The following is a 23,516-nucleotide window of genomic DNA, read 5'->3' as shown; positions in this document are numbered from 1 at the left end:
TGTTGTTTCTCCATTTATCTGCTCTTTGGGGGTGGCGGGGGAGTATGTTATTTCCAGCTGCAGCTCCTCCCCCCGCACACACCTTGCCAAACCCTGTGAAGGGGAGTGCTGAAGAGATACTGTCAGCAGGGGATTTGCTTTTGGACCTCAGAATGGAAGGGAAGGGACTGGAGGCCTGTGACAGCTTAACAGGGGAGAGGAATGTCACCTCTGCCCAGAGGTGCTGAAAGCTAGGGTTCTTACACCCAGAAAAGGCATGCCCCTCCCTTCCCCAAGGATAATTGGAAACAGCCCTTACAGCTGAATGTGGGTTTGGGGTTGTAGGTACTCCCTTTCCTCTCTCAGCCTCATTTCTCCCCATAACCATCAAAGAAGGGCCCAAGTTTACCCCCTAATCTCTTGCTTTTCACCCAACCCTAGATAACAGTAAAGGATACAGGAGAAGACTGGCAATGAGTGGGGAGTTCAGTAACCTGGGTTTGCTTTCTGGCATTATCCTAGACACTCTATGACCTTGGGCAAGTCCCGGGACCCCCCTGAGCCTCAGTTTCTTTTTCACTTCGATGGGGATCCTTTAGCTCGGCCCCCCTCCCACCTCACAGGTGGTCGTGATGATCACTCAGCGCACTTGGTGAAGTGCGAAGCCTTCAAGGTTATCATTCTCTACAGACCGCTCGGGAGCAGCGGTGTTGTTTTGGGATGCAGGAGGCGGAGGCTGCGGGAGCGAAAGGGGCTGGGTTCCTGGGGTGGAGAAGAGACGAACCTTTCTGGATCTGAGACGCAGATTCCTAGCGCTCGGGAGACGCGAGGGCTGGAGGGCAGACGGGCAGAAACTAAGCCTGAGACGGGAGTCGCAAAGACAAAGGGGGCGTGAGAGACCGCGCCAGGGAGCAAGGCGGCGGGAGGTGCGCCGGGCGAGGGAGGTGTGGGGGCGTGGGCTGCGGGATCCTGCCGCCCGCTCCCTCTCGAGCTCCAGCTCCGGTTTTTCCCTCCGCCATCCTCTCCCCCTCCCCGCCTCTCCTTTAACTCCCCCTCCCGGGCTCGGGACTGGTTTCCTCCCTTAGCCCGCTGCCCTCAATCCCGGCGAGGCTGGGGCTCCGGTTTGGCGCCCCCTTTTTCGCTCCCTTGTCCGGTGCTCCATGCCACCTCCGCCGGGTCCCTGGCTCCTTCAGTCCACGATTTAGGCCCGCTCACTAATCCCGAGGTGCTGAGCCTGGGCTGGGACGTAGGAAGCCTGCAGACTGCCCCTAGAAGGGCTCCTGAGGGCTGAGCGCTCCAGCGCGGGGCACAGGCAGAGCAGGAAGCAGGTCCGCGTGCGAGCGGGGGGTGTCAGCCACCCGGGAGGTCGGGGCAGAAAAGCCAGACAGCTAAGGCAGTCACCCCAGGGGGTGAGCGACTTTAGGGGAGTTGGTGCCCCGCCCCCCAGGCCTTGGCGGGGTCATGGGGGCCCCCCAATTTAGGCCGGGGGGTGTACGAGTCGGGGCCCTGCTGCTGCTCGGTTTTGGGGGGCTGGTGTCTGGGCTCAGCCTGGAGCCTGTCTACTGGAATTCGGCGAATAAGAGGTGAGCGATCCGGGCTGGGGAGACCCTACACCCTCCCAGTAGGAGTATGGAAGGTTTGGGGACTCGGGGGTTGAGTTCGCTAAGCTAGGAGGAGGCTGGAGGGAGGTAGCTAGTGCTCTGCCGGCAGCTGATGGGTTACTAGACAGAGGTGATCTTGGGAGCCAGATTCCTGGGTCGCAAACAGAGCTAAATGTGGGTGGTGATATCCAGGTGTTGGGAGTTTGAAGGACCCCAAAGGGCAAGGATCTGAAAGTTCACGGGGAGCCGGGAGGGCAGTGGAGTAGTTATGGGGGTTTGTGGGAGACTTGCATGGTGTTGGGGGCTGGGCTTGGAGGGAGCCTGGTTAGTGTCAGCTCTCAGGAGAGCAGCTGAGTAGGTGCTGCTGAAGCGTTGAAGGGAAAGGCAGGGTGCCTCCCGCCCCAGAAGGGACTCTGGTGGAGATGGGAAGGAAGGGGGCTCAGTTTGGGGACAACTCCCCCAAGGCTTCTTGACTCTTCACACAGTCTGTTTCCCAACTCTTGCACACAGCCCTTGGTGGAACAGTTTCCCAACCAGATGATAGTCCTCCATTTATGGCTTGGGGACTTCTTTCTGCAAGAAGCCTGGAGCCCCATAAAGCCCTTCTTTTGCCCTCTTGCATCTGGAGTCCCAAGAACTCAGTTGCCCCCTCCCCCATCTTTGCTGCAGACTCTCCCATTAGGCCCTCTGTTCTGTGGCATGCTTGCTTTGCTCCAAAAAAAGGCCAGGGGTCAGATGAAACGTCAAGCCACAGAGGGAAGGACAGAACCCTTCTGGGAGGTCATCTGGGACCCTTGCCTCCATGCAGATCTCATTCCCCATTAGCAAAAGAGTTCTGTGTTTTGAAAAGTTCCTACCTCCCTGCAGGGGCTGTGTGGAGCCCTGGGAAGAGGGTGGACTTTGGAGCTCATCAAATCCTAAAGTCTTAATCTAAGCTCAGTGCTTTGAGCTGTGTGGCCTAGGGCACGTTACTTGACCTTTCTGATTTGGTATCCTCAATCCTTACAGCTTTTACGAGGATTCGAGGTAAGATGTTGGAACATATGTATTTATGAAAGGAACACTAGGATTATTGCTCTTCCTCTGTGTACTTCACAGCCTCCCTCACATGCCCTGTTCTGGTCTCCCTCCCATATCTCTGTGGGTATAATCTCAACTGTCTTTTCTCTACTCAGTCTCCTATCCACCAACTCCCAGCTGCAGTTTATCTGGTACAGTTTGAGGACATTAGGCTTATTCTACTAGAGTGGAGGAAAGGGAATTGGGGTGTTCTGGAGGCTCTTTGGAGGCGGGGTGGGAGAGAGTGGGTCATTTGAGAATCTCAGAAGATACAGACAGAGCAGCAGTCTCCTGGGATCCAGTTCTGAGACCCTGTCTGCCATTCATGCAGAGAGAGGTGCTTCAGTCTTTGGCAGGTATCAGCTGTGCTGGGCCAGTGGATGGCTGAGCAGAGGGAGATGGGGGCTTGTGTTGGCTGTGGTTAGAAAAGTCAACTCCTTCAATTTCATAGCAATGGGGCACTTTCAATAGAGTCTGAGACCTGGGGGTTGGGGGGGACAAGATGTGCCAAGTAAGGAAATGTTGGGCAGCTGGCCCCCAGACCCTGGTTCCTATTAGCCCCATTTAGGGCCATTGCCAGACCAAGCATTTGCCTCCTGTCACATTGCCTGGTTAACTTGGGGCATTGGGCTGGATCACACCCCCCCCTGCCCCCCAACCTTTGCCCTGAAATCTCTGAAATTTGGTGGTGGCCTGGGGGAGGGGAGGCTCTGCCCCCATGGTTGCCTGCCAAGGAATAGTGAAATCACCTGGGAGGGGTGGGCTGTGTGGTTCCAGAGAGGCCAGCTCCTTGGTAACTGGCATCCTGTTGCCAAGGCAACAGAGCTGATGATGAAGGGAGAGATGGCAGTGTGCATGTGGTGAGGGCAGGCTGAAGAGTGCATTTGGGCACACCAAGGGGCAGGAGACCTCTGAGCCCGGCTTCCTGCTGCTTCCAGCGTGAGCTTACAGAGTCCTTAGTGCCTGCTCTATCAGAATAGACTTTTCAGTCAGACAAAGGCTGTTCTGCAGGGATGTGGGATGAGGGAAGTGAAGCTCTGGGGGCCAGACCTCTGACACTTCTCCCCCTTGTTCACCTTGACCTCCTCGTAGGTTCCAGGCAGAGGGTGGTTACGTGCTCTACCCTCAGATTGGGGACCGGCTAGATCTGCTTTGTCCCCGGGCCCGGCCTCCTGGCCCCCACTCCTCTCCTAATTATGAGTTCTACAAGCTGTATCTGGTAGGGGGTGCCCAGGGCCAGCGCTGTGAGGCACCCCCTGCCCCAAACCTTCTTCTCACTTGTGACCGGCCAGACCTGGATCTCCGCTTCACCATCAAGTTCCAGGAGTATAGCCCTAATCTTTGGGGTCACGAGTTCCGCTCGCACCATGATTACTACATAATTGGTAATGTTGGGCAGAGGGCAGGTTGAGTGGGGAAGTGCTCCTGGGATGGAGGGCGGATGAAGGAGGGGCCCCCAGAGGCAAGAGACATCCCTTATACCCTCGGGTGGTGTTGGGGCCAGGGCATGGAGACAGGGTTGAGGCTAGACTTTGGGGTGCCAACTTCTCCCTCTGGCTTTTTTCTCCCAGCCACATCAGATGGGACCCGGGAAGGCCTGGAGAGCTTGCAGGGTGGTGTGTGCCTTACCCGAGGCATGAAGGTTCTTCTCCGAGTGGGACAAAGTGAGTGGGGTTTGGGCGCATCTCTTAGAAGCCAAGGGAGGTTGGGGCAGTACCATCAAGGTCAGGGGGCCACTGTCTCAGCTGCTTTCTCCTGGGTCTTCCCTACCTCCAGGTCCCAGAGGAGGGGCTGCCCCCCGAAAGCCTGTGTCTGAAATGCCCATGGAAAGAGACCAAGGGGCAGCCCACAGCCTAGAGCCTGGGAAGGAGAGTATGCCAGGTAGGAACCAGGGGTTCAGCCTCTTCCCTTCCCCAGCCTTCTCTGCTCTTGGATCCCAGCTGCCTTGCCTTCGCCCTCTCCCTCCCTCTTTAGTTTTTTTTTTTTTTTTTTTTTTTTTTATGGGGTTGGGGGGATGATACAGGAAAGAGGAGAAAAGAGGATGGGAGGGTGGGAGGGAAATGGAAGCCAAATGAGGAAAAGACTCAATTAGAACTAATTAGCCAAGTCAGCGCTTCAATCAGTGCTGTCAGAGAAGTGCGGGGTGGGGGGACTCTTTGGCACAGAGCTGAAGGGCTGGACACACCTGGATTCTGAGCTGGGCTTAGAGGGGTGGAAGGGAGGTGGGGTCCCCAAGGGTCCTGGGCACTGCTGAGGAAGCCCATGGGGACCCCCAAAGCTGGCTGTTCAGATGCCTAGGTGGCTCCTTCAGCCCCTCCCCCTCTTTCCTCCTTCACCCCTTCCCTGCCAGGTGACCCCACCAGCAATGCAACCTCCCGGGGTGCTGAAGGCCCCCTGCCCCCTCCCAGCATGCCCGCAGTAGCCGGGGCAGCAGGGGGGCTGGTGCTGCTCTTGCTGGGCGTGGCAGGGGCTGGGGGTGCCATGTGTTGGCGGAGACGGCGGGCCAAGCCTTCGGAGAGTCGCCACCCTGGTCCTGGCTCCTTTGGGAGGGGAGGGTCTCTGGGTCTTGGGGGTGGAGGTGGGATGGGACCTAGGGAGACTGACCCTGGGGAACTAGGGATAGCCCTTCGGGGCAGTGGGGCTGCAGACCCCCCCTTCTGTCCCCACTATGAGAAGGTGAGCGGTGACTATGGGCATCCTGTGTACATCGTACAGGACGGGCCTCCCCAGAGCCCTCCAAACATCTACTACAAAGTATGAGGGCTCTCTCACCTGGCTCTCTTGGATCCAGCCCTTCTTGTGGTGGTCCTCCAGTGTAATTTGTAGTTGGAGGGACACTTCTAGCATCCCCTTGGCCCCCTTGGCCCCCTTTGCCCCACCAGTTTCTTTGCCCCTCCTGGCTGTTACCCTCTCCTCTACTTGTAGCATTCCTTAAGATTTTCACCGAACCATTTCCTGCCCTGTGGTTGGCCATGCGTGCCCCTCTCTGTGGTCCTGGGTCCTATTCCCTTGGGAATGAGGCAGAGACTCAGCCACCTCTTCTGACTGTGACCCAGGGATCCTTGCTCCCCTCACCCACTTGAGAGCTAGGGGCGGGAACAGTCTGTCTTTTGCTTGGCACTTCTTTCCTTCTGCCTCTCACTGTTTTTCTCTTCTCTTCTCTCTCTCATTCTCTTTCTCTCTTCTGTCTCTAGGTCTGTTCCTCTTCCCTAGCATCCTCCTCCCTACATCTCCTTTTATCCTCTTGGCTTCTTACCCTGTGCCTCCCCCATCTCCTGGGTGGGGACATCAAAGCTCTTCTCTCAGCTCCCTCTTCTGACCTCTTATCAACTACTCCCCTGAGTCTGCCAAAAATGGGGGCCTTATGGGAAAGGCTCTGGCTCTCCACTCCAGCTCAGGGCATGGGCAGCAGGGCCACCTTCTCTGCCCTGCCCCAGGCCTCTACGTACTTACTCCAGCCATTTGGGGTGGTTGGGTCATGACAGCTACCATGAGAAGTGTCCTGTTTTGTCCAGTGGCCAATAGCAAGATACGAACCAGTTGGGACACATATGGACTTGGTCTGATGCCGAATGGGTCACTTGGGACAGGAAGTGGCTTGCTCCAGATAAGAAGTCACCAGGTCTGGACAGAAGTGGCCTGGGAAGTGGCAGAAGCAGTACAGCAGGAACTGGAAGTGCCTTCATCCAGGACAGGAAGTAGTACTTCTGAAACAGGAAGTGGTCTGGCTGGAACTCAAGTGACTTAGTCTGGGGTTTTGGGGGGAGGGCAGTGGATGGTTCTTACTCTGTGGAAGAGGGTGGCGGGGCAGGAAGAGCTTCCTATTTCCGGAGGAAGCTGGAACTTACCGACTGTAAGAAGATTGGATGGACTGAGGAGGATTTTCCTAGTATTCAGTGGCACTTCCCAGGACCCTCCTTCCTTTGTTCTCTGTGCTGCTTTTAAGACAGCTAAGATGACTGCCATCTGCTGTGGCAGGTCCAATTTGTCTTGTTCTTCTTCCCTTTCCATATTCCAATATAAGCTCTGTTATTCAATAGGACTACCCCATGTGTCGTCCCCCAGTATCCCAGATGGCTATCTTGTTAATCACATCCTCCATTTCCTATTCTCTTCAAATTCAACACAGCTCCCTTCTTAGTGACCAAAATGGTGGCCCACTGACTGGTTTAGGTGACAGTGGCACTTAGCAACTGCCAACTGTTTCCATAGTTACAACCTTATACCTTTTCCTGCCCTCTAGTACACAACTGGATGTTGCCTCAGTTTCCTCCCAGCTCACTTTCATTAAACCAGAGCTGCCCTTGGGCACCAAGTTGGCCACCTCAATCACCACCAGCCACATAGTTGCTTAGTACACCAGAGGTCAAGTCATCTCTCTGGTGTAGTTCCCAGCTTTCTCAGCTCCTTCCTGATTTTTCTAATTGCTCCATCCAGGGAACGAACAGGAAGTTGCTATTGCCATGGGGGAGGTGGCAGGGTGTGGCTGTCACCTCAATAGTTTTACTGTAAAAGGGAAATTTGAAGAACAAAAACCAAAAAAAGAATAAAAAACTTAAAAAGTTAATGAGAAGGCTGGAGAATGACTGGACACGAATTGGGAAGAACTGGTGGATAGAATGGCTTTCAAGCTGAGGGTTGGATTGAATGAAACCAAAGGGAGGGATGATAGTGAGAAGGTTGGGTTGGAAGGGTGAGGTGGGCAGTGCCTTGGGGGAGGGGGCAATGTGCTGAGTGAGAAGGCCATGGAAGGCCTTCTCTGGCAGGCAGAGAGGAACCCAAGCAGGAGGGACAGTTGCTAATACATCCAATGGGAATGTATGTGAATGTAAGTTCACACGTGGGGAAAGCCTGAGTGTCCATTGCTAAAAAGCACTGGAGACAAGGCAAATCATAGAAACAAAGTAGAAAAAAACAGTCTATTCACCATCTCTGCCTAAGACACCTCTGACTGGGTGTTTTACTTTGAGGAGAAGAGGTGTGGCTGCCCAGAAGACTAAAGCTCCTCTCCTGGCTCCCTGTACGCACAACCTAGGCTCTTTTCCCTTAAAGAACCAAGGTGCCCAACCCCCGAGACCCAGCTCCATTCTCCAACCACAAAAGCAGCCTGTCAGGAGCATCATCAGGGGCATCGTTGGAGCTGGTTGGCAGGGGTCACAACCTCTGCCCTACCCGCCCCTCTCCTGACTCTACATTCTCTCCTGCTGTCTCCCATCTGCCTGGAGGTCAAGGGGTCCTCCTGCCCCTCCTCTGTCCAGTAGGTCCCCTGCTCCTTCCCCTGTCTGAGTGAGATGCCTGGATCCTGAGAGGTGCAGGCACTATAGGAAGGAGGTTGAAAACTGGGAGGCCAGGTGCTGGGCTGTCTAGAATGTACTCTTGCCTTCTAAGCCCTCATTGCAGCTGCCCAAGGTGGGGAGGCTTGAGGGGCGGTGGAAGGGCTGGTCCCTTGCCCCTTAGTGGGGGTTTGTTGTCATAGCAACATCCCCTTCTTCACACAATGGGAAGCCCCCCTCAGCTTCCCTTGTGGATGAAGCCGACAGCCCCATCGCTGGCTATCAGCCTCAGGGACTTGGCAACCGTCACTATAGCAACCCAGAGCCCAGCAACAGGGCCCAGTGAGAAAGGGAGGGGTCCAAGACTCGGGCAGGGCTGTGTGTGAGAGGGGACAAGGCAGCTGAGGGAGACTCCCCCTATACACACATCTAGAGACATAGGTGGAGACAAGAAGAAAGAGAGTGGGGGGTAAACATTCTCCGTGACAAACACCTCACCAAAGTGAAGACATCATAACATGCTGAGAGACAGGAAGACACCTGGGGACAGAAGCACAGCTGGGGAGAGAAACAGTGAATTCTACATAGCACCCTGGGATACACCCCCTCGGAGCACTGGTATCTGTAGACCCCCCCCCAACATTAACAACACAAGACATGGGATTCCATGCATGTAGTGACTTTGTATCTTTAGAGCTATTTGAAAGTGCTGGTGATTCTCATATAGAACAACCCATGCCATCCTATTCACTTTCTGAGGATAAATACATGAAGACATTCCTACAGTAACAAAACAAAGTGAATAGAAAGGCAAGAAGATATTCATTTGTTGGTTCTTAGGTTCACTCATTCACTTAACATCATATTAAGTGTCTATTTTGTTTCAAGTACTGAATAAGGAAAGTCCCTGCTTTCATGAAGTCCACATTTTGGTGGGGAACAACATAATAGAATTTCTGGTGATGATAAATAATGTAAACAAAACAGAGTAACAGGCTGAAGAGGATGAAGAGTAACAAGGAGATGCTTTACATTAGGTCAGGAAGGTCTCTGGAGAGGTGACATTTAATGAAGACCCTGAAATATGTGGAGTAATCCATGCAATATGAGGAAGGGCTACCCAACAGAGGGAGAAGTGCAAAGCACTGAGGTGAAATCTCCACATGTTTGGAAATAGCTAGAAGGGATGGATCACAACTTCAGGTACAACCCGGGCGTGTCCTGTTCTTTCCCCTGCCTGTAGGCCACTTAGGGTCTAGAATCCACATTTAGGGAGTTGATCTCACTCAATCTTCTATCCCCCCCCCTTTGTTTCCCATGTATATGCAAGATGTATTTTCTTCAACTAAATTTTAAGTTCTGGGGGGGCAGGGAAGGTGATCTGAACTTGGGAGTTGTGGTATGGCTGCTGGTGCAGAATCAGAGTTGGCAGGTACAACGGAAGTATAGAAACTGAGAGGCCTGGGGACCACAGAAGCAAAAGTTGCCCCCATCCTAACATCACAGGATTGAGGCTGTCCTGGGGGCTGTGCTGCATACAGAAGCACAGATTTGCCATCCTTCCAAAACACAAGCAGGTTATAAATGAGGTTGAGGTGTTTGTGTTTGTGTATGTGAATTATGTTGGGGGTTTTAAGAATAGAGCAAAGAGTTGCAGTGGGAATTTCTGATGGGGAATTATTTATATAAGTAGAATTTCAGTGAGAATTAAAAATGAAGTGTCCTAAGGGGCAACATGGGCAATCACAAAAGTGGGGTACCCCCTCCTCCAGGGAGAGTTTCTGGATCTGTAGGCAGAGTGGGAGAAATGTTGCAGGGCAGTTTGAAGGCTGGGGCTGGCTGAGATAGACTCAGAGAATTGGATGGAGGTAGGAAAAAGGATCCAGTATAAATGGGAGTCAAAGTTAGGCAGAAGTGAAGTTTGGAAGGTAGCAAGGAAAGTGAAGTCCTGAAGGGAGTTCTGTGGGGACCAGGTTCCAGGTACCCCTGCTTCTCACAGGGAATTGAAGCATTTGGTGTCCTGGTCCTTCCACTTCCCCCAACTGCCATCAGAAACTTAGGCATCAGCTCCCTCCAACCCCAGAGGATGGTGGTGGTGGGGGTGAGATCGAGCAGCCTCTCAGGGGGCAGCAGCTGGTGAGTGGGGAGGAATCTGTGTGCTCAGCAAACAGCAGCCTCAGTGCCCAGTGGCTGCCTCCTCCCTCATCAATCAGCCCTAGCCAAATGTCCTTGCATTCCCACCACCCCAAGGGGACTGGGGCTGGGCCAGGGTCCCCAGGGGACTGAGGTGGGGATGGGTGGGGGGAGGTGGGGGTGGTGCTTGGCTTCTCATCTCTTGGCCTCTATGCTCTCTTTTCCTGGAAGCTCTCGGCTCTTCCTGTCATGGAATGACTCTCTCCTGGCTCCTACCCACATGAGAGCATCAGCTACAAATCACCTGTGGGGGTCTGCTGGGGGGTGGTTAAGGGAGAAGAGGGATGAGTCAGGGATGAAGAGGAATGTTTTCTGGTTCTCACGGGACTGTCCCAGGGCACAGTCAGCAGGGAGGCTGTTGGCACAGAGGCCGTGTCCCCACAGCTAGCCTCTCCATCCCTGACAGGCTCTGCACAGCAGGCTTCGATCTCAACCTCCTGAATGTCCTCTCCTCCCACCTTTTCCTTGCCCCCAGCCCTCAATCCTAGCTTCCCACCAAGATCCAGAGGTCTGGCCCCCAGCTCACCTCAAATCTGTTGCTCCCCATCAGGGACTGGGGCATCCAGACCTTAGCCTCGGGCTCACTCTCCCCCTCCTTAGCCCTTGCTCCCCTCAGGGACCCAGGCGTCCTGCCCACTCCCCTCACCATAACAACCATTCTTTTGGAGTTGCTTAAGACTTTAATATCATTTCATTAAGTCAGCTAGTTCAGAGAAGATTGGGGGGCACAAAGAGACTGGGGTGGGCAAAAGAGGGCCAGGGTAGGGGGGAAGCAAGGGAAGAGCTCCCCTCGCTCCGTGGAGATGGCTCTGAAAAATCAAATATTGACTGTGAGAGAACAGAACTTATTAAAGCTGGGACAGGGGTGTGTTTGGGGAGCTGTGGGAATGGCCGGATGCCTGGGTTCTGAGGGTAATGAAGGTTCTGGGAGGAGGGAGAAGCCTGAGGTGGGGAGGATGCAGTAAGACTGAGAGTCTTCCTGATACAACTCTTCTACCCCTTTTCTTTGGAAAGTACTGAGTCTTTGCTACCCAGGCTGTTTCTCAGCTGTCCCCTAGAGCCCCTGGGGAGACCCCCATCACAGCTGTGGTTGGCCCCACTTCATCACTTCCCCCTATCTCCACCTCTGTTAATGAGCTTCAGCAGCGTTTAATCGGATTGAACAGTAATTAGCAAAGCGAGATGTTTGATTACCTGTTTAGCATAATGTAGAGGCCTGAGATCCCTAGGCACAACCAAGTTGGAGTCAGAAAAGAAATGAAGTCTACATGACATTCCTTACCTTGAGGGAGCCATGAGCCCCGACTGTAAGACACCCTACCCCAGGCCTTCCCCCAAATCTTCACTCCTTTGGGACTTCTCCCTGGGGGATCTAACCGATTATGTTAACTCTCTCTGCCACCCGCTGCCTATCCGATTAGAGGGTCACCCCCTTATGCTTGCTGTGCAGCTGGTTTTAGTGTGGCAGGACCCCTCTCTCTCTCTTTTATGTTATTTATTTATTTTTAGAGAAAGGGGAAGGGAAGGAGAAAGAGTGGGAGAGAAATATCAATGTGTGGTTGCCTCTCATGCGTCCCCTACTGAGGACCTGGCCTGCAACCCAGGCATGTGCCCTGACTGGGAATCGAACCAGTGACCCTTTGCTTCACAGGCCCGTGCTCAATCCATTGAGCTATACCAGCCAGGGCAGGACCCCTCTCTTTTAATCCTTGCTCTCAAGGAGTTTGGGCTGGGTAGTAGGTCACAAATCAGAGCCCAGAGACCCACCTTAAAAGTAATGGTTGGGGCATGCCAAGGACAGGGTCTGTTAATCCTGGAAATAAAGATAGGGTAGGTGGGATGGTGAAGTCAGGGTTGGGTCTGGGTCTGGGTTAATCCGCTGGCTCTTCAGGAGTATCAGAGACTGCCACGCCTCTCAGTGCCGGACTGACATAATGCGACCTGTCAGATGTGAACACCCACCAGGGAAAATGCATCTCAGCTTCCTTCTCCTCCTCCAGAAAAAAAAAAAAAAGTTATCAGTTTAGTTCCTCATGGAAATGCAATCAGCGGGCTCGCTGCTGGCTTTGTCTTAATTAGGCACTATTTTTTAAAAACGATTTTATTTACTTTTAGAGAGAGGGGAAGGGAGGGAGCAAGAAAGGGAGAAAAATATTCAGTTGTCTCTCACATCCCCTCAACTGCGGACCTAACCAGCAACCCAGGTATGTGCCCTGACTGGGTCTGGAACCACCCACTTTTCAGTTCGCAGGCTGGCGTTCAGTCCCCTAAGCCACACCAGCCAGGGGTTAATTAGGAACTACTGATGGAAATAGGAGGCTTCCTCCCGGCATCTCCTTGGTCTCCCTGAAGCTTCTTCCGGCTTCAGGTACAACTTAACCTTCTAGGCACCTTTTCCTGCGGGCCCCGGCCCGCAGCGCCCCCTAGCAGAGGTTGAAGGCTGCCACTCCTCTAACACCTCTCTCCTCTCCAGGGTTCAACCTTTGTTCTTCTGGAAAGCCGTGCGCCTCCCCGGCCAGGTCACCCTCTTCGGGGAGTCCCCGCCCCCCGTTATCCCCCAAATGAGAGACGCTTTCCAAAGCCAATCCTCAGACTCCAAAAATTCCAGTTCCATTCTTCTCTCCATTTCTTTGCCCCACGCTGTCGGGTGAGCCTAGACCTCAGTCCGAGCTAAGAATGGGGAGCGAGCGGGAGGGCAGGGGTGCTCCAGCCCCAGTTTTTCCTCTGTACCCAGCTGCAGCCACGGCTGCCTCGAAATCCTGGAGCCCCTTCTAAAGCGCCAATAAGCCTTCCAGGCGGAACCCCGGGCGCCATCTGCTGGACTCGTTTGGGATGGAGCCCCCCGAGCGCGGGGCGGACGATTGGGTTCCTCCAGCCTTTTTAGTGTCCTGCGGGAGGGTAACTCATTGTTCTCAGCCCCAACCCTTTGAGCCCCAATCTCAGGCCAAGCCTCGCGCACCCTTCAGCCTGCTGTATTTAGTGGTTTCCTTTGTACCCAAACCTCTTGCCCTCAGACCCGAGCCCAGTTGGACAACGGAGCGGCTCTTCACTGCGCCTGCGCGCAGGAGGCAAGCTCCAGTAGCGCGCCGCAGCTGCTCACTCCTCCCGGCCCTGCGTTTCCATGGTGACGCGTGCCAGCGCGAGTCTGAGAGGGCGGAACGGGGTTACTTGTTAGCCAGAGTGGCCCATCAGTTGGCCTAGGAGAGGGTCGGCGTCGTGAGGTGTGTGTCGGGGGCATACTGGAGGGTAAAACGAACTCTAGGGTGAAGTAGGAAGTTGCGGGGAGAGGGGCGGTGGTGAGGCGGATAGTTGTAGGGAGGAGGAAGGGGCACTTGTGGGATAAGGAAGAGCAAAGGGCAGTTAGGGGAGGGAAGGAGCAATTGTGAGGGCAGTTGTGAGGGGAGGAAGGGGCAGTTGGGGTTGAGATGAAGAAGCGGGGACAGTTGTGTGAGGAAGCTATTGTGAGAGGAAATTTGCCCACTGGTAGTCAGTTTGAGAGGGCCACTTCCCTACGATATTTAATTTAATTCTGAGTAATATAATGAGTCCCAGGCCGGTAGAACAGCTCCTCTTGGGGCCTGCCATGTGATCGTGGGGTGAGCCCCATGGGGAGGGGGCGGGCAACCTTGCCAGCGGAATGCTCCTGAGGCTCCACCTGGAGGCCAGAGCACAGCCTGACGCTTCTCTGGAGACCAGTGGGGGAAGCCGGGCTGCTATAGTTGGTTTTATTGATGTGTTGGCCTAATAGAACATTTCTCCTTGGAGCAAAGTACAAATCCTTCAGGTTTGAAACTCAACCTATGATCAATGCCTGTGGCAGCCTGTGGGGATGAGGAAGGAAAACGGCGAGTGGCTGTCAGGAGATAGCTGTATGGAGAGGGAATGCCCAGCGAATTAGACATTGCCCTTGGGATCCTGAACGCCTGCCAGAGATGCTGTTTCCGGCCATCCTATTTCTTGAGAGAGGCACAACTGTGGTCTTCCTCATTCCCCCATTTTCTCCCAGACACAATTTGAAATTCAATTTTGTCCTTCCTTCTTCCAATTTGTTCTCAGGGCATTTGGAGTCAAATGATCTTGGTTTTCATGATCAGTCAGCACAGAGTTACTCGGCCAACTGTACTGAGATCTTTTCAATACACATAAAACAGAGTTCCTAACACTCAGGAATGAAAAGCTAAGACATGTTGCAAATGTGGTTTTTCTTTATTTAAGGAAGTTGCGAGTTTTAGTGTAAGCTGGAGGAGCATTTCGTCATTTTCCCTCCTTCTAGGGGTAACTTAGGAGGAAAAGAGGTACTTAGGAAAACCACTTTTTTTTTTCTTCATTGACTTGACACAGTGGCAAAGGGTAGGGAACCTGGGGACAGTCTACTCCTCCCTGGGTCTTCTCTCACTCAACCATGTCTCTGAGGGGTTCAGCTTTGTATATATTTTCTGGATTATCTTACATCCTCATACCACTGGTCAGAGATGGGGTTCCTAAAACCTCACTGATGGGCAGTCTGTTGGACCACCATCTTTAACTTTCATATTCCTAATGCCTTGAGGGATGACATTGATTTTTAACCTAATGCTCTGAAGAAAGTGGAATGTCTTAGGGAAAGGAGTGAGGATTGCAAGACCCTTGTGTCTTTAATGGAGCAGGGCATGGATACCCTCAGATAGGATCTTATCTGGGGGTCTCAGTTAATTTGTGAATTCAAAAGGGACTTCAACTCTCAGGGGCTTGGGTTGAGGTAGATTTGGCTGTGGACTCCAGCTTTCTGTGTTTCTGCAGGTTTTGGCTACATGATGTCCAGCAAACTTGAGAAGAAGCGGAAAGTGAATGGCTGGGGAAGCACCCGTAAGCAAGCTGCTCAAAGTGCTCCAGCTGCACAGGCTGGGGATGCCATCCTGCCTGCCAGTGAGCCCGAGCTGGAGCTGGAGCCTCTCAAGGAAAAGTTTGGTGGGTACATGCTTCCAGGGCCTCAGAGTGTTTGTATTACAGGAGGGTCTTAGGGCTAGGGAACAGGTTCTGTTGCTTTTGGGGTAAGAAGCAGGGGTGTCAGCAGAATCTGAGGCCTGCTCAGATTTTGTGCTTTTCTTTCTGGAGAGCCTTATGCTTGTTCATTATATCTTCAAAATTTCCCCCAATGTTCCAAGAGCTCACCCACCAATCCTTTATTTTAGCCTCTTCCTCCTTATTCAAGTGTTCATGGTTGTTCCTACCCCAGTGGAGAGGGTTTGATCTCTTTCCTTTTCCCATTTTCACCCTGGGTGGCAAAATAAATAATGTTTTTCTTTCATTAAGCCCATCACCATGGAGACTCAGTCTGCATTGCCACCCTTTGAATCCTAAGCCTGACGGATGCTTTCTCCCATCTGTTTGAGGCTCTTGTATCTCCACCCTCATTTGGCAGGGTCTTGGTAGACTAAGTGGTTTCAGGTTCAGAGCCACAGGAAAAGAAGCTTGAGGTCTAGACTGAGAGAGAAAAGAGTTTAAAGAGGCTTCCTCTTATGGCTTTGATCTGAAGGATTCCTTCCCTATAGATGAGCTGGGATCAGTAGGGTTGGAAGGCTTTTGGTAGTTGTTGCTGTCACTGGACTGTTCCTTATAGCACAGGCCAGTGTAGATGTGACTGGAAGCTAAGTATAGTCCTCCTCTTTTACCTAGGGCCCCTTCCTTCCTTCCTTCCTTCCTTCCTTCCTTCCTTCCTTCCTTCCTTCCTTCCTTCCTTCCTTCCTTCCTCCCTCCCTCCCTCCCTCCCTCCCTCCCTCCCTCCCTCCCTCCCTTCCTAGAGGAGAAGGGAGGGAGAAAGAGACCAGGTCTGCAACCCAGGCATGTTCCCTGTTTGATAATCAAACTGGGGACCTTTCTGTTTGCAGGATAATGCCTAATCCACTGAGCCACACTAGTCAGGGCTACCTGGGGCTTCTTTCTTTCTTTTTTTTGTAAAGATTTTATTTATTTATCTTTAGAGGGGAAGGGAAAGAGAGAGGGAGACAAATATCAGTATATGGTTGCCACTCATGTGTCCCTTGCTGGGAACCGGCCTGCAACCCAGGCATGTGCCCTGACTGGGAATTGAACCGCGATACTCAGGTTCACAGTCCTGGGGCTTCTTTTCATTGCTAACAACCAGTCAAGATGGAGAGAAATAGCATTCCCTTTTCACATTAAAGGTTGAGAGATTAAGCATGGGCATAGAAGGTCCAGGGTACATGGGGCCTTGCCCTAGGATCCAGACATGAGAAATTTTTTCTTCTGAGGTTTCTTGAAACTAGTTTAAAATGGGACTGGCTCCAGAAGCTGGGTAGCAGGAATAGGCTGATGGAGGAAAGAAAGCCTTTAGGTTCAATTTGGAGAATTCTCTGGGGTAGAAAGAGAGAGAGCTTTTAAATGAAAGCTCTGATCACCAAATGCCAAGGATCTCTGACTATCTTGGCTCTAAGCCTTTTTAGTGTTTGGTGCAAAGCTTTCCAGCTGATTTGTAATCCTGAAAGAGGTTCAGAGAAGACTTGGGCCTCCAAGGCAGTCCTGAAATGAGCATTAATTCCCATAATCTTTGAAGCTGGTCAGGGATTGAGGCCTGTCCCACTGCAGATGGAGGGGGTCTGCTATGGTCTGAATGTCTGCATTTCTCCGAAACTCATATGCTAAAATCCTCACGGCCAATGTGATGATACCACTAGGTGGGCCTTGTTATTAAATAACAAAGGTGGTGCTGTTATGAATGAGATTAGAGCCTTATAAAAGTGGCTCCAGAGAGATCCCGTGTCCCTTTCTGCTGAGTGAGGACACAATGAGAAGTCTGTGACAGGAAGAGGGCCCTTACTCAGCCCTGCTGGCACCCTAACCTAGGACTTCAGCTTCCAGAACTGTGAGAAATAAATTTCTGCTTTTTATAAGCCACCTAGTCTGTGGTATTTTGCTGGACAGGCTAAGACAGGGCTGAAAATACTTCTTGGAAAAAGATGGTGGGTAAACACCCTTTTGAGGTCTGTATTGACATCCTTTGCTTCCTTACGTTATCCTCATTAAGAAAACAAGAAGTAAGATGGAGGCATAGGTGGAGACGCTGTGCTTCCTCACACAACCAAGTTTAGAGACAACGAGACAACTAAATAATAGCAACAGAAAACACAGACAGAATACAGAAAATTGAACTTTTCGGAAGTCTGATAACAACAAATTCTTCAGCCTGACTGGTAAGAGGGGCAAAACCAGCAGCTGGCGGAGCAGGGTTGCACAGGAAAACTCAGTCAGATGGACTCAGGTGCGCGGAACCCAGGAGCAGTGTTGGACCTGGTGGGCAACTCAGCAAGCAATTTCGGGGAAACAGTGAGGGAGCAGGGCTGTGGGTTGACTGTGGTCGCGCATTTGTGTGTGGATAGACAAGCAAGGGAGTGGGCGACTGGACGAGAGCCAGCAGCCCCAGTGGCAAGCAGCGGAGGGCGCTGCCATTTCCCCGCTCTAACCCCGCCTGCACATAAAGCGTCATAATCTAGCGACTCTGAGTGGCCCGGCGGGGAGAACGACCTAAGGTTCTGCTCTTCACCCAGCTGCGGAAAACAGCAGAGGGGGCCGCCATTTCCCCGCTCTGATCCCGCCTCCACATACAGCGTCACAACCCAGCAACCTGGAGTCCAAGGCTCCGCTCCTCATACTTAACGAGCGCAAACAGACCAAAAATGGCTCAAGAAGATCTCAAAGCCCCAGAGCCTATAAATCTAAGCGATGAAAAAATAGCAAAACTCTCAGACACACAGTTTAAAACACTGGTGATCAGGATCCTCACAGAACTGGTTGATTGTAGCCACAAATTAGACAAACATATGAAGGTGAAACTAATTGAAATGAATGGAATTGCACAGGAAACCAATAGCGATGAAAAGGAAACTGGGACTCAAATCAATGGAGTGGACCAGAAGAAAGCAAATAATGGCCAGACAGAAAAGAGTCAAGAAGCAAGAATTCAAAAAAAAAATGAGGAACCTCCAGGACATCTTTAAACGCTCCAACATCCAAATTATAGGGGTACCAGAAGGGGGAAAGGCACAGCCACCAGTGGAAAACTTATTTGAACAAATAATAAAGGAGAATTCCCCCAATCTGGCAAAGGAAATAGACTGCCAGGAAATCCAGGAAGCTCAGAGTCCCAAAGAAGTTGGACCCAAGAAGAAACACACCAAGGCACATCATCATTACATTAGCCAAGATTAAAATGAAGAAGAGAATCCTAGAAGCAGCAAGAGCTAAGGGGACAGTCATCTACAAAGGAGTCCCCATCAGACTGTCAGCGGATTTCTCAAAAGAGACCTTACAGGCCAGAAGGGGCTGGAAAGAGGTATTCCAAGTCATGAAATCCAAAGACCTACAACCAAGATTGCTCTATCCAGCAAAACTTTGATTTAGAATGGAAAGACAGATAAAGTGCTTCTCAGATAAGATCAAATTCAAGGAGTTCATCATCACCAAGCCCTTATTATATGAAATGTTAAAGGGACTTATCTAAGAAAAAGAAGTTAAAAAAAAACATGAACAGTGAAAGGACAGCAAACTCACAGTTATTAACAACCACACCTAAAACAAAAGCAAACTAAGAGGACAGCTAGATCAGGAGTGGAAACATAGAAATGAAGATCTCAAGGAGGGTTAGCAACAGGGGAGTGGGAGGAGGAGAAGGGGGGAGAAGGTACAGAAAATAAGTAGTGTAGACAGTAGATAGAAAATAGATGGGGAGGCAAGAATAGTATGGGAAATATAGAATCTAAAGAACTTGAGACACATGGTCATAAACTAAAGGGGGGGTAATGGTGGGGATGGGGGGGCAGGGTGGAGGGGAATGAAGGGGGGAATAGAACAACTGTAAAGGCATAATCAATAAAAAAATAAACTAAAAAAGAAAACAAGAAGTAGTACCGGTTCCTAATTCCGTATCTGTAATTTTTTTAAAAATATATTTTATTTATATATTTGTAGAGGGGAAGGGAAGGAGAGAGGGAGAGAAACATCAATGTATGGTTGCCTTTTGTGTGTCCCTTGCTGGGAACTGGCCTGTACCCCAGGCATGTGCCCTGACTGGGATTTGAATCGCGATTGTCTGGTTCGCAGGCCCATGCTCAATCCACTGAGCTACACCAGCCAGGGCATGTATCTATAATTTTAAAAAGCCCTAAGAACTAAAAGTTTTCCCCCCGAAAGTGGCATCCAAGCTTATTTGGTAGTAAAACATAACCTAAACTGTTATGAAGGTATTTATAGTTTATTTAAGCCACTTGGTATAAATTTTTATGTTTTACTGCAGAAATACTATTAACATTAAAAGTTCACCTTGGCCGGGTGGCTTGGTTGGTTGGAGTGTAATCCCATGCACCAAAAGGTTTGCAGGTTTGATTCCCGGTCAGGGCACATACCTAGTTGTGGGTTCGATCCCTCATCAGGGTGTGTACGGGAGGCAACCAATGGATGTTTCTTTCTTCCTCTCCCTTCTTCTCTCTCTAAAATTAATAAACATGTCCTCAGGTCAGGATTTAAAAAAAACTTTGTGCAGTGCTGTTCTAGAGCCATCCGGGGGTGGGGGCTATTGTATTCCATACTATATTACAGTTCTAAATTATGAAATATACTTGACCTCAAGGGTTTTGGATAAGGGATTGTTGACTTATATTTCAGGCAAATCAGAAAAAGTATAGAGAATAATATAATGAACACCCATGTACCCATCAGCCAATGTAAGAATAAATAGGCTTAGACACAAGGAAATCCCTCTGCTTGCCCCTGCCCCCAAAGCCCTTCTCTCTTCTCCAGAGGTTACCACTATCCTGAGTTGGTATTTATCACTCGCAAGCTTGTTTTTTAAAATTATTGAGCATACCCACAAACATTATATACTAGTATTGTATTGCATGATTTAGACTTTATATAAAGTCTGAAGACAAAACCAGTTTACTCTTAAAATCATCTCAGTGTCCTTCCCCTGGCCTAGTTCTTGTGTGAAATCTTGAATGCCCTGAGTTTTCTCAAATGTAAGAAGTTGGTTACCTGTCCCATTTACCACAAAGCTCCTGGAATCATCTACTCCACCTTTTTCATTATTTTCCTTCTTGGCCTCTGTGCCTCATTTCCCTCCTAGTTTTTCTTTCTAGAAGTCAGAGTGTTCTGTTTCCCAAAGTCTTTTGGTTCCATCTCATTATTACTTCCCCCTTTTGGCTCATGGGAGATGAGAAACTCACCAATTTTACAAACTCAGTGTCCTCTGTGAGCAACAGATTAGGAGGTACATCTGGGTCAGGAGAGATCAGGTGAGAAACACCCTCCTGGCTTTTAAGGGGGTTCCAGAGTGAATGTGGCAAAAGGGAGTACCCAGCAATGTGGTTGTTTGGAGAGGGGTCAATTTCTATGGACCCCAACTTTTCTAAGTGGGAAGAGGACTGGGGAAGACTGGAAGGCCAGAAGCTCGATGCCTAGAATAACCTTAGTACTGACTGCACTTCCTCCCCAGTCTCTCCTGCCCCTCCAGCCCCAGTTAACTTTTTAAAAGAAAATTGAGATACAATTCACTTATGTAAAATTCATCCATTTAAAGACAACAATTTAATGATTTTTGGTATATTCACAAAGTTGTCAACCAGCACCACTATCTATTTTTTGAAGATTTTCATCCTACTCTCAATAAGCCACTTCAAGCTTGAAAATTGAGTACCAGAGGACCTCTATATCTTTACTTCTAAGTTGCATCAGAACTTAGCCTTCTAGCTGTCACTCCCTACGACCCTTTCCCCTAGATCCTAGTAACCACTAATTACTTCCTCTCTCTATGGATTTGCCTTTTATGGACGTTTCATACGGAATTGGAGTCATACAATATGTGGTCTCTTGTGACTGGCTTCTTTCACTTAACCTAGTGTTTTCAAGGTTTATCCATGGTATTAAATCCTTCATTCCTTTTTGTGGTTGAGGAATATTTCACCACAGTTTGTTTATCTATTCATCTGTTGATGGACACTTGGGTTGTTTCCACCTTTTGGCTGCTGTGAATAGTGCTGTTATGAACATTGGCATACAGATGTCTGTTTGAGGACCTGCTTCCAAGTCTGTTGCATATGTACCTAGAAGTGGAGTTGCTGGCTCTGTGTTTAACTCTTTAAAGAATGCCTTCATTTTTGAATTTTTATTTTTCCCAGAGCCAGTGTTGGCAGAATCTGAAGTACAGAAAGAAAATTTACAGGAGCCTGAGGTGGATGTGGTAAGTTTGGGTTCTCCTTGAGACAAATATTCCTCTCCAGCAAAAGGTTAATTAAAAGATTAGTTGTAGTATAGTGTGTAAAGAACCTCTTCAGTCTGTCACTTTCTTCTCTTTACTCTACTGGTAGCCTACTTACCACAAATCTGGGTTACTTATTACAAATCTGGGACAGGTAAAGGGCAAAGTTACCCGTGCCTCCCACCCCCCACACCGAAGAAGATTATTTTAAGTGAGGAACAGGTCTCTTAGCTGACCCTTCCTTGTCTGCCCACCTTGGGTAAAACGTTGACAAGCTTTATCAAATGTATGGGTGAATATCTGAACAAGTTGAAAAGCTGGTAGGTATCTTCCTAATGGGATACTACTTTTTTAAAGACATTTTCTTCCTTCCTTTATTCCAGTTTTCTCCTTTGGCAGAAGAATTTACAGAAACCACTTCAAGCACTTTTAGAAGTTGGCATTTTTAGAAAATGACCCTTATACCTTTATCTCCAAGTTGCATCAGAACCTAGCCATAGACACTGGGGTTAGAAGAAAGGAGTGGTGACCTTGAAATTTTTTTAAAGTAAAAGGAAAGTAGTAACTACTCATTAGAGAAAACATTGGAAGGGTCTGACAAGTGAAACAAAGAAAGGAGAAAGAAAAGTCATAGCATTACTGCCTAAACTCATTCAATATTAATACTTCGGCACATGTCTTTTCTTTCAGTGTATAAGTCTGTAAGTTTTAAAAAATAGCCTAATTGTACCATGTATTATGATTCTTGTTAAGCTTTTTTACAAAACATTTTACCATTCTTTATGTTATTTTAATATACTTTTTTTTTAAAAGATTTTATTTATTTATCTTTAGAGGGGAAGGGAAGGAGAAAGGGAGAGAGACATCAATGTATGGTTGCCTTTCATGCGTCCCCTGCTCGGAACTGGCCTGCAGGGAACCAGCCAGCAACCCCGGTATGTGCCCTGGCTGGGAATCGAACCGTGTTTGTCTGGTTCGCAGGCCCGCGCTCAATCCACTGAGCTACACCAGCCAGGGCTCTAATATACTTTTTTGTAAGCACCACTTTTAATGGCAGTTAAGTGCTCAATTAGATATATGTATATCATAGTTAAATCATGACTCTTGGACATTTTGCTATTTCTAATTTTTGCTCTCATAATAATACTGTGATGAATATTGTAATTAAAAGTAGCACACTTTGGAACATTTAATATTTTTTTAGGTTCCTGTATATGGACTTACTGAATCAAGGAGTAAAGAACATTTCTAATGATTTTAATATGTAATGCCAAACTGTTTGCCAAATGAATCACACTTTTTGCCCTCACACTAGCAACGAACACTTTCCAGGCCTGGGTATTATCAATTTAGCAAGAATTTAAAAATATATATATTTTTAAAAGATTTTTATTTACTTTTAGAGGAGAAGGGAAGGAGGGGAGAGAAACATCAATGTGTGGTTGGTTGCCTCTTGCGCAGTCCCCATGGGGAACCTGGCCTGCAAGCCAGGCATGTGCTCTGACTAGGAATTAAACCAGCAACCCTTTGGTTTGCAGGCTGGTGCTCAATCCACTGAGCTATACCACCCAGGGCTAGCAAGGATTTTTAAAAAATTATTGGCAATAAATTATGTATCTTTGCTATTTTTATTTGTATTTCTTTGATTTCAACTGAAATTGAGCACTTTTTCATGTTTTTCCTTTTTTTCTTTTTTATGACATGACATGTCAGCATATGTCCTTTTGCCCACTTATTTATTGGGGTCTTAGTGTTTTTCTTATTGGTTCATTTTTGTTTTAATGTAGGAAAGATCTTAGATCATAGTCTAAGTTTTCTTGACCTAGAAACTTTATTTTTTATTCAAAAATTAAAAAATATGTTTATTGATTTTAAAGAGAGAAGGGGGGCGGAGAGAGAGAACATGAATGTGAGAGAGAAAAATTAATTGGTTGTCTCTCACATATGCCCTGACCAGGGATTGAACCTATAACCTAGACTTGTGCCCTGGCTGGGATTTGAACCCCTAACCTTTTGATGTATGGGATGATGCTCCAACCAACTGAGCCACACCAGCAGGGCTTGACACAGAAACTTTAAATAAAAGAGATTTCTTCTGTCACTGGGAGAAGGACAAGGTGGCTTCTCAAGTTCACTGAGCTATATATCTTTATATTTTTTAGT

The 23,516-nt window shown here is 49.4% G+C and overlaps 2 protein-coding genes across 3 annotated transcripts in view; both read left to right on the top strand.

Moving 5' to 3' along the window:
• The first annotated feature begins 167 nt into the window (after positions 1–167).
• On the top strand, positions 168–7,206 carry EFNB3 (ephrin B3). 2 transcript variants are annotated; one of them, XM_037151182.2, is made up of 5 exons: positions 168–1,562; positions 3,732–4,024; positions 4,211–4,303; positions 4,416–4,520; positions 4,990–5,917. In XM_037151182.2, exons 1-5 carry the CDS (start codon positions 1,441–1,443, stop codon positions 5,397–5,399), a joined length of 1,023 nt encoding a protein of 340 aa, XP_037007077.2. In that variant the 5' UTR covers positions 168–1,440; the 3' UTR covers positions 5,400–5,917. The 2 variants fall into 2 exon arrangements, with proteins under 2 accessions (XP_037007077.2, XP_037007078.2); XM_037151183.2 differs by lacking the exon at positions 4,990–5,917 and adding an exon at positions 6,125–7,206 and having other exon boundaries at positions 182–1,562.
• Positions 7,207–14,890: 7,684 nt separating this feature from the next.
• The window catches only part of DNAH2 (dynein axonemal heavy chain 2), a 113,055-nt gene continuing 104,429 nt past the window's right edge, over positions 14,891–23,516 (top strand). The window contains exons 1-2 of the mRNA XM_037151148.2: positions 14,891–15,052; positions 21,274–21,335. Of these exons, the coding sequence (XP_037007043.2) occupies positions 14,896–15,052; positions 21,274–21,335 (219 nt within the window). The 5' untranslated portion in view covers positions 14,891–14,895. The remainder of the gene's footprint in view (positions 15,053–21,273; positions 21,336–23,516) is intronic.

Source organism: Artibeus jamaicensis, unplaced genomic scaffold, assembly GCF_021234435.1.
Source record: "Artibeus jamaicensis isolate MK-2021 breed Jamaican fruit bat unplaced genomic scaffold, CSHL_Jam_final contig_781, whole genome shotgun sequence".
Lineage (NCBI taxonomy): Eukaryota > Metazoa > Chordata > Mammalia > Chiroptera > Phyllostomidae > Artibeus > Artibeus jamaicensis.
The sequence above is the reverse complement of the archived record's forward strand: the minus strand, read 5'-3'. Positions and strand labels throughout refer to the sequence as shown.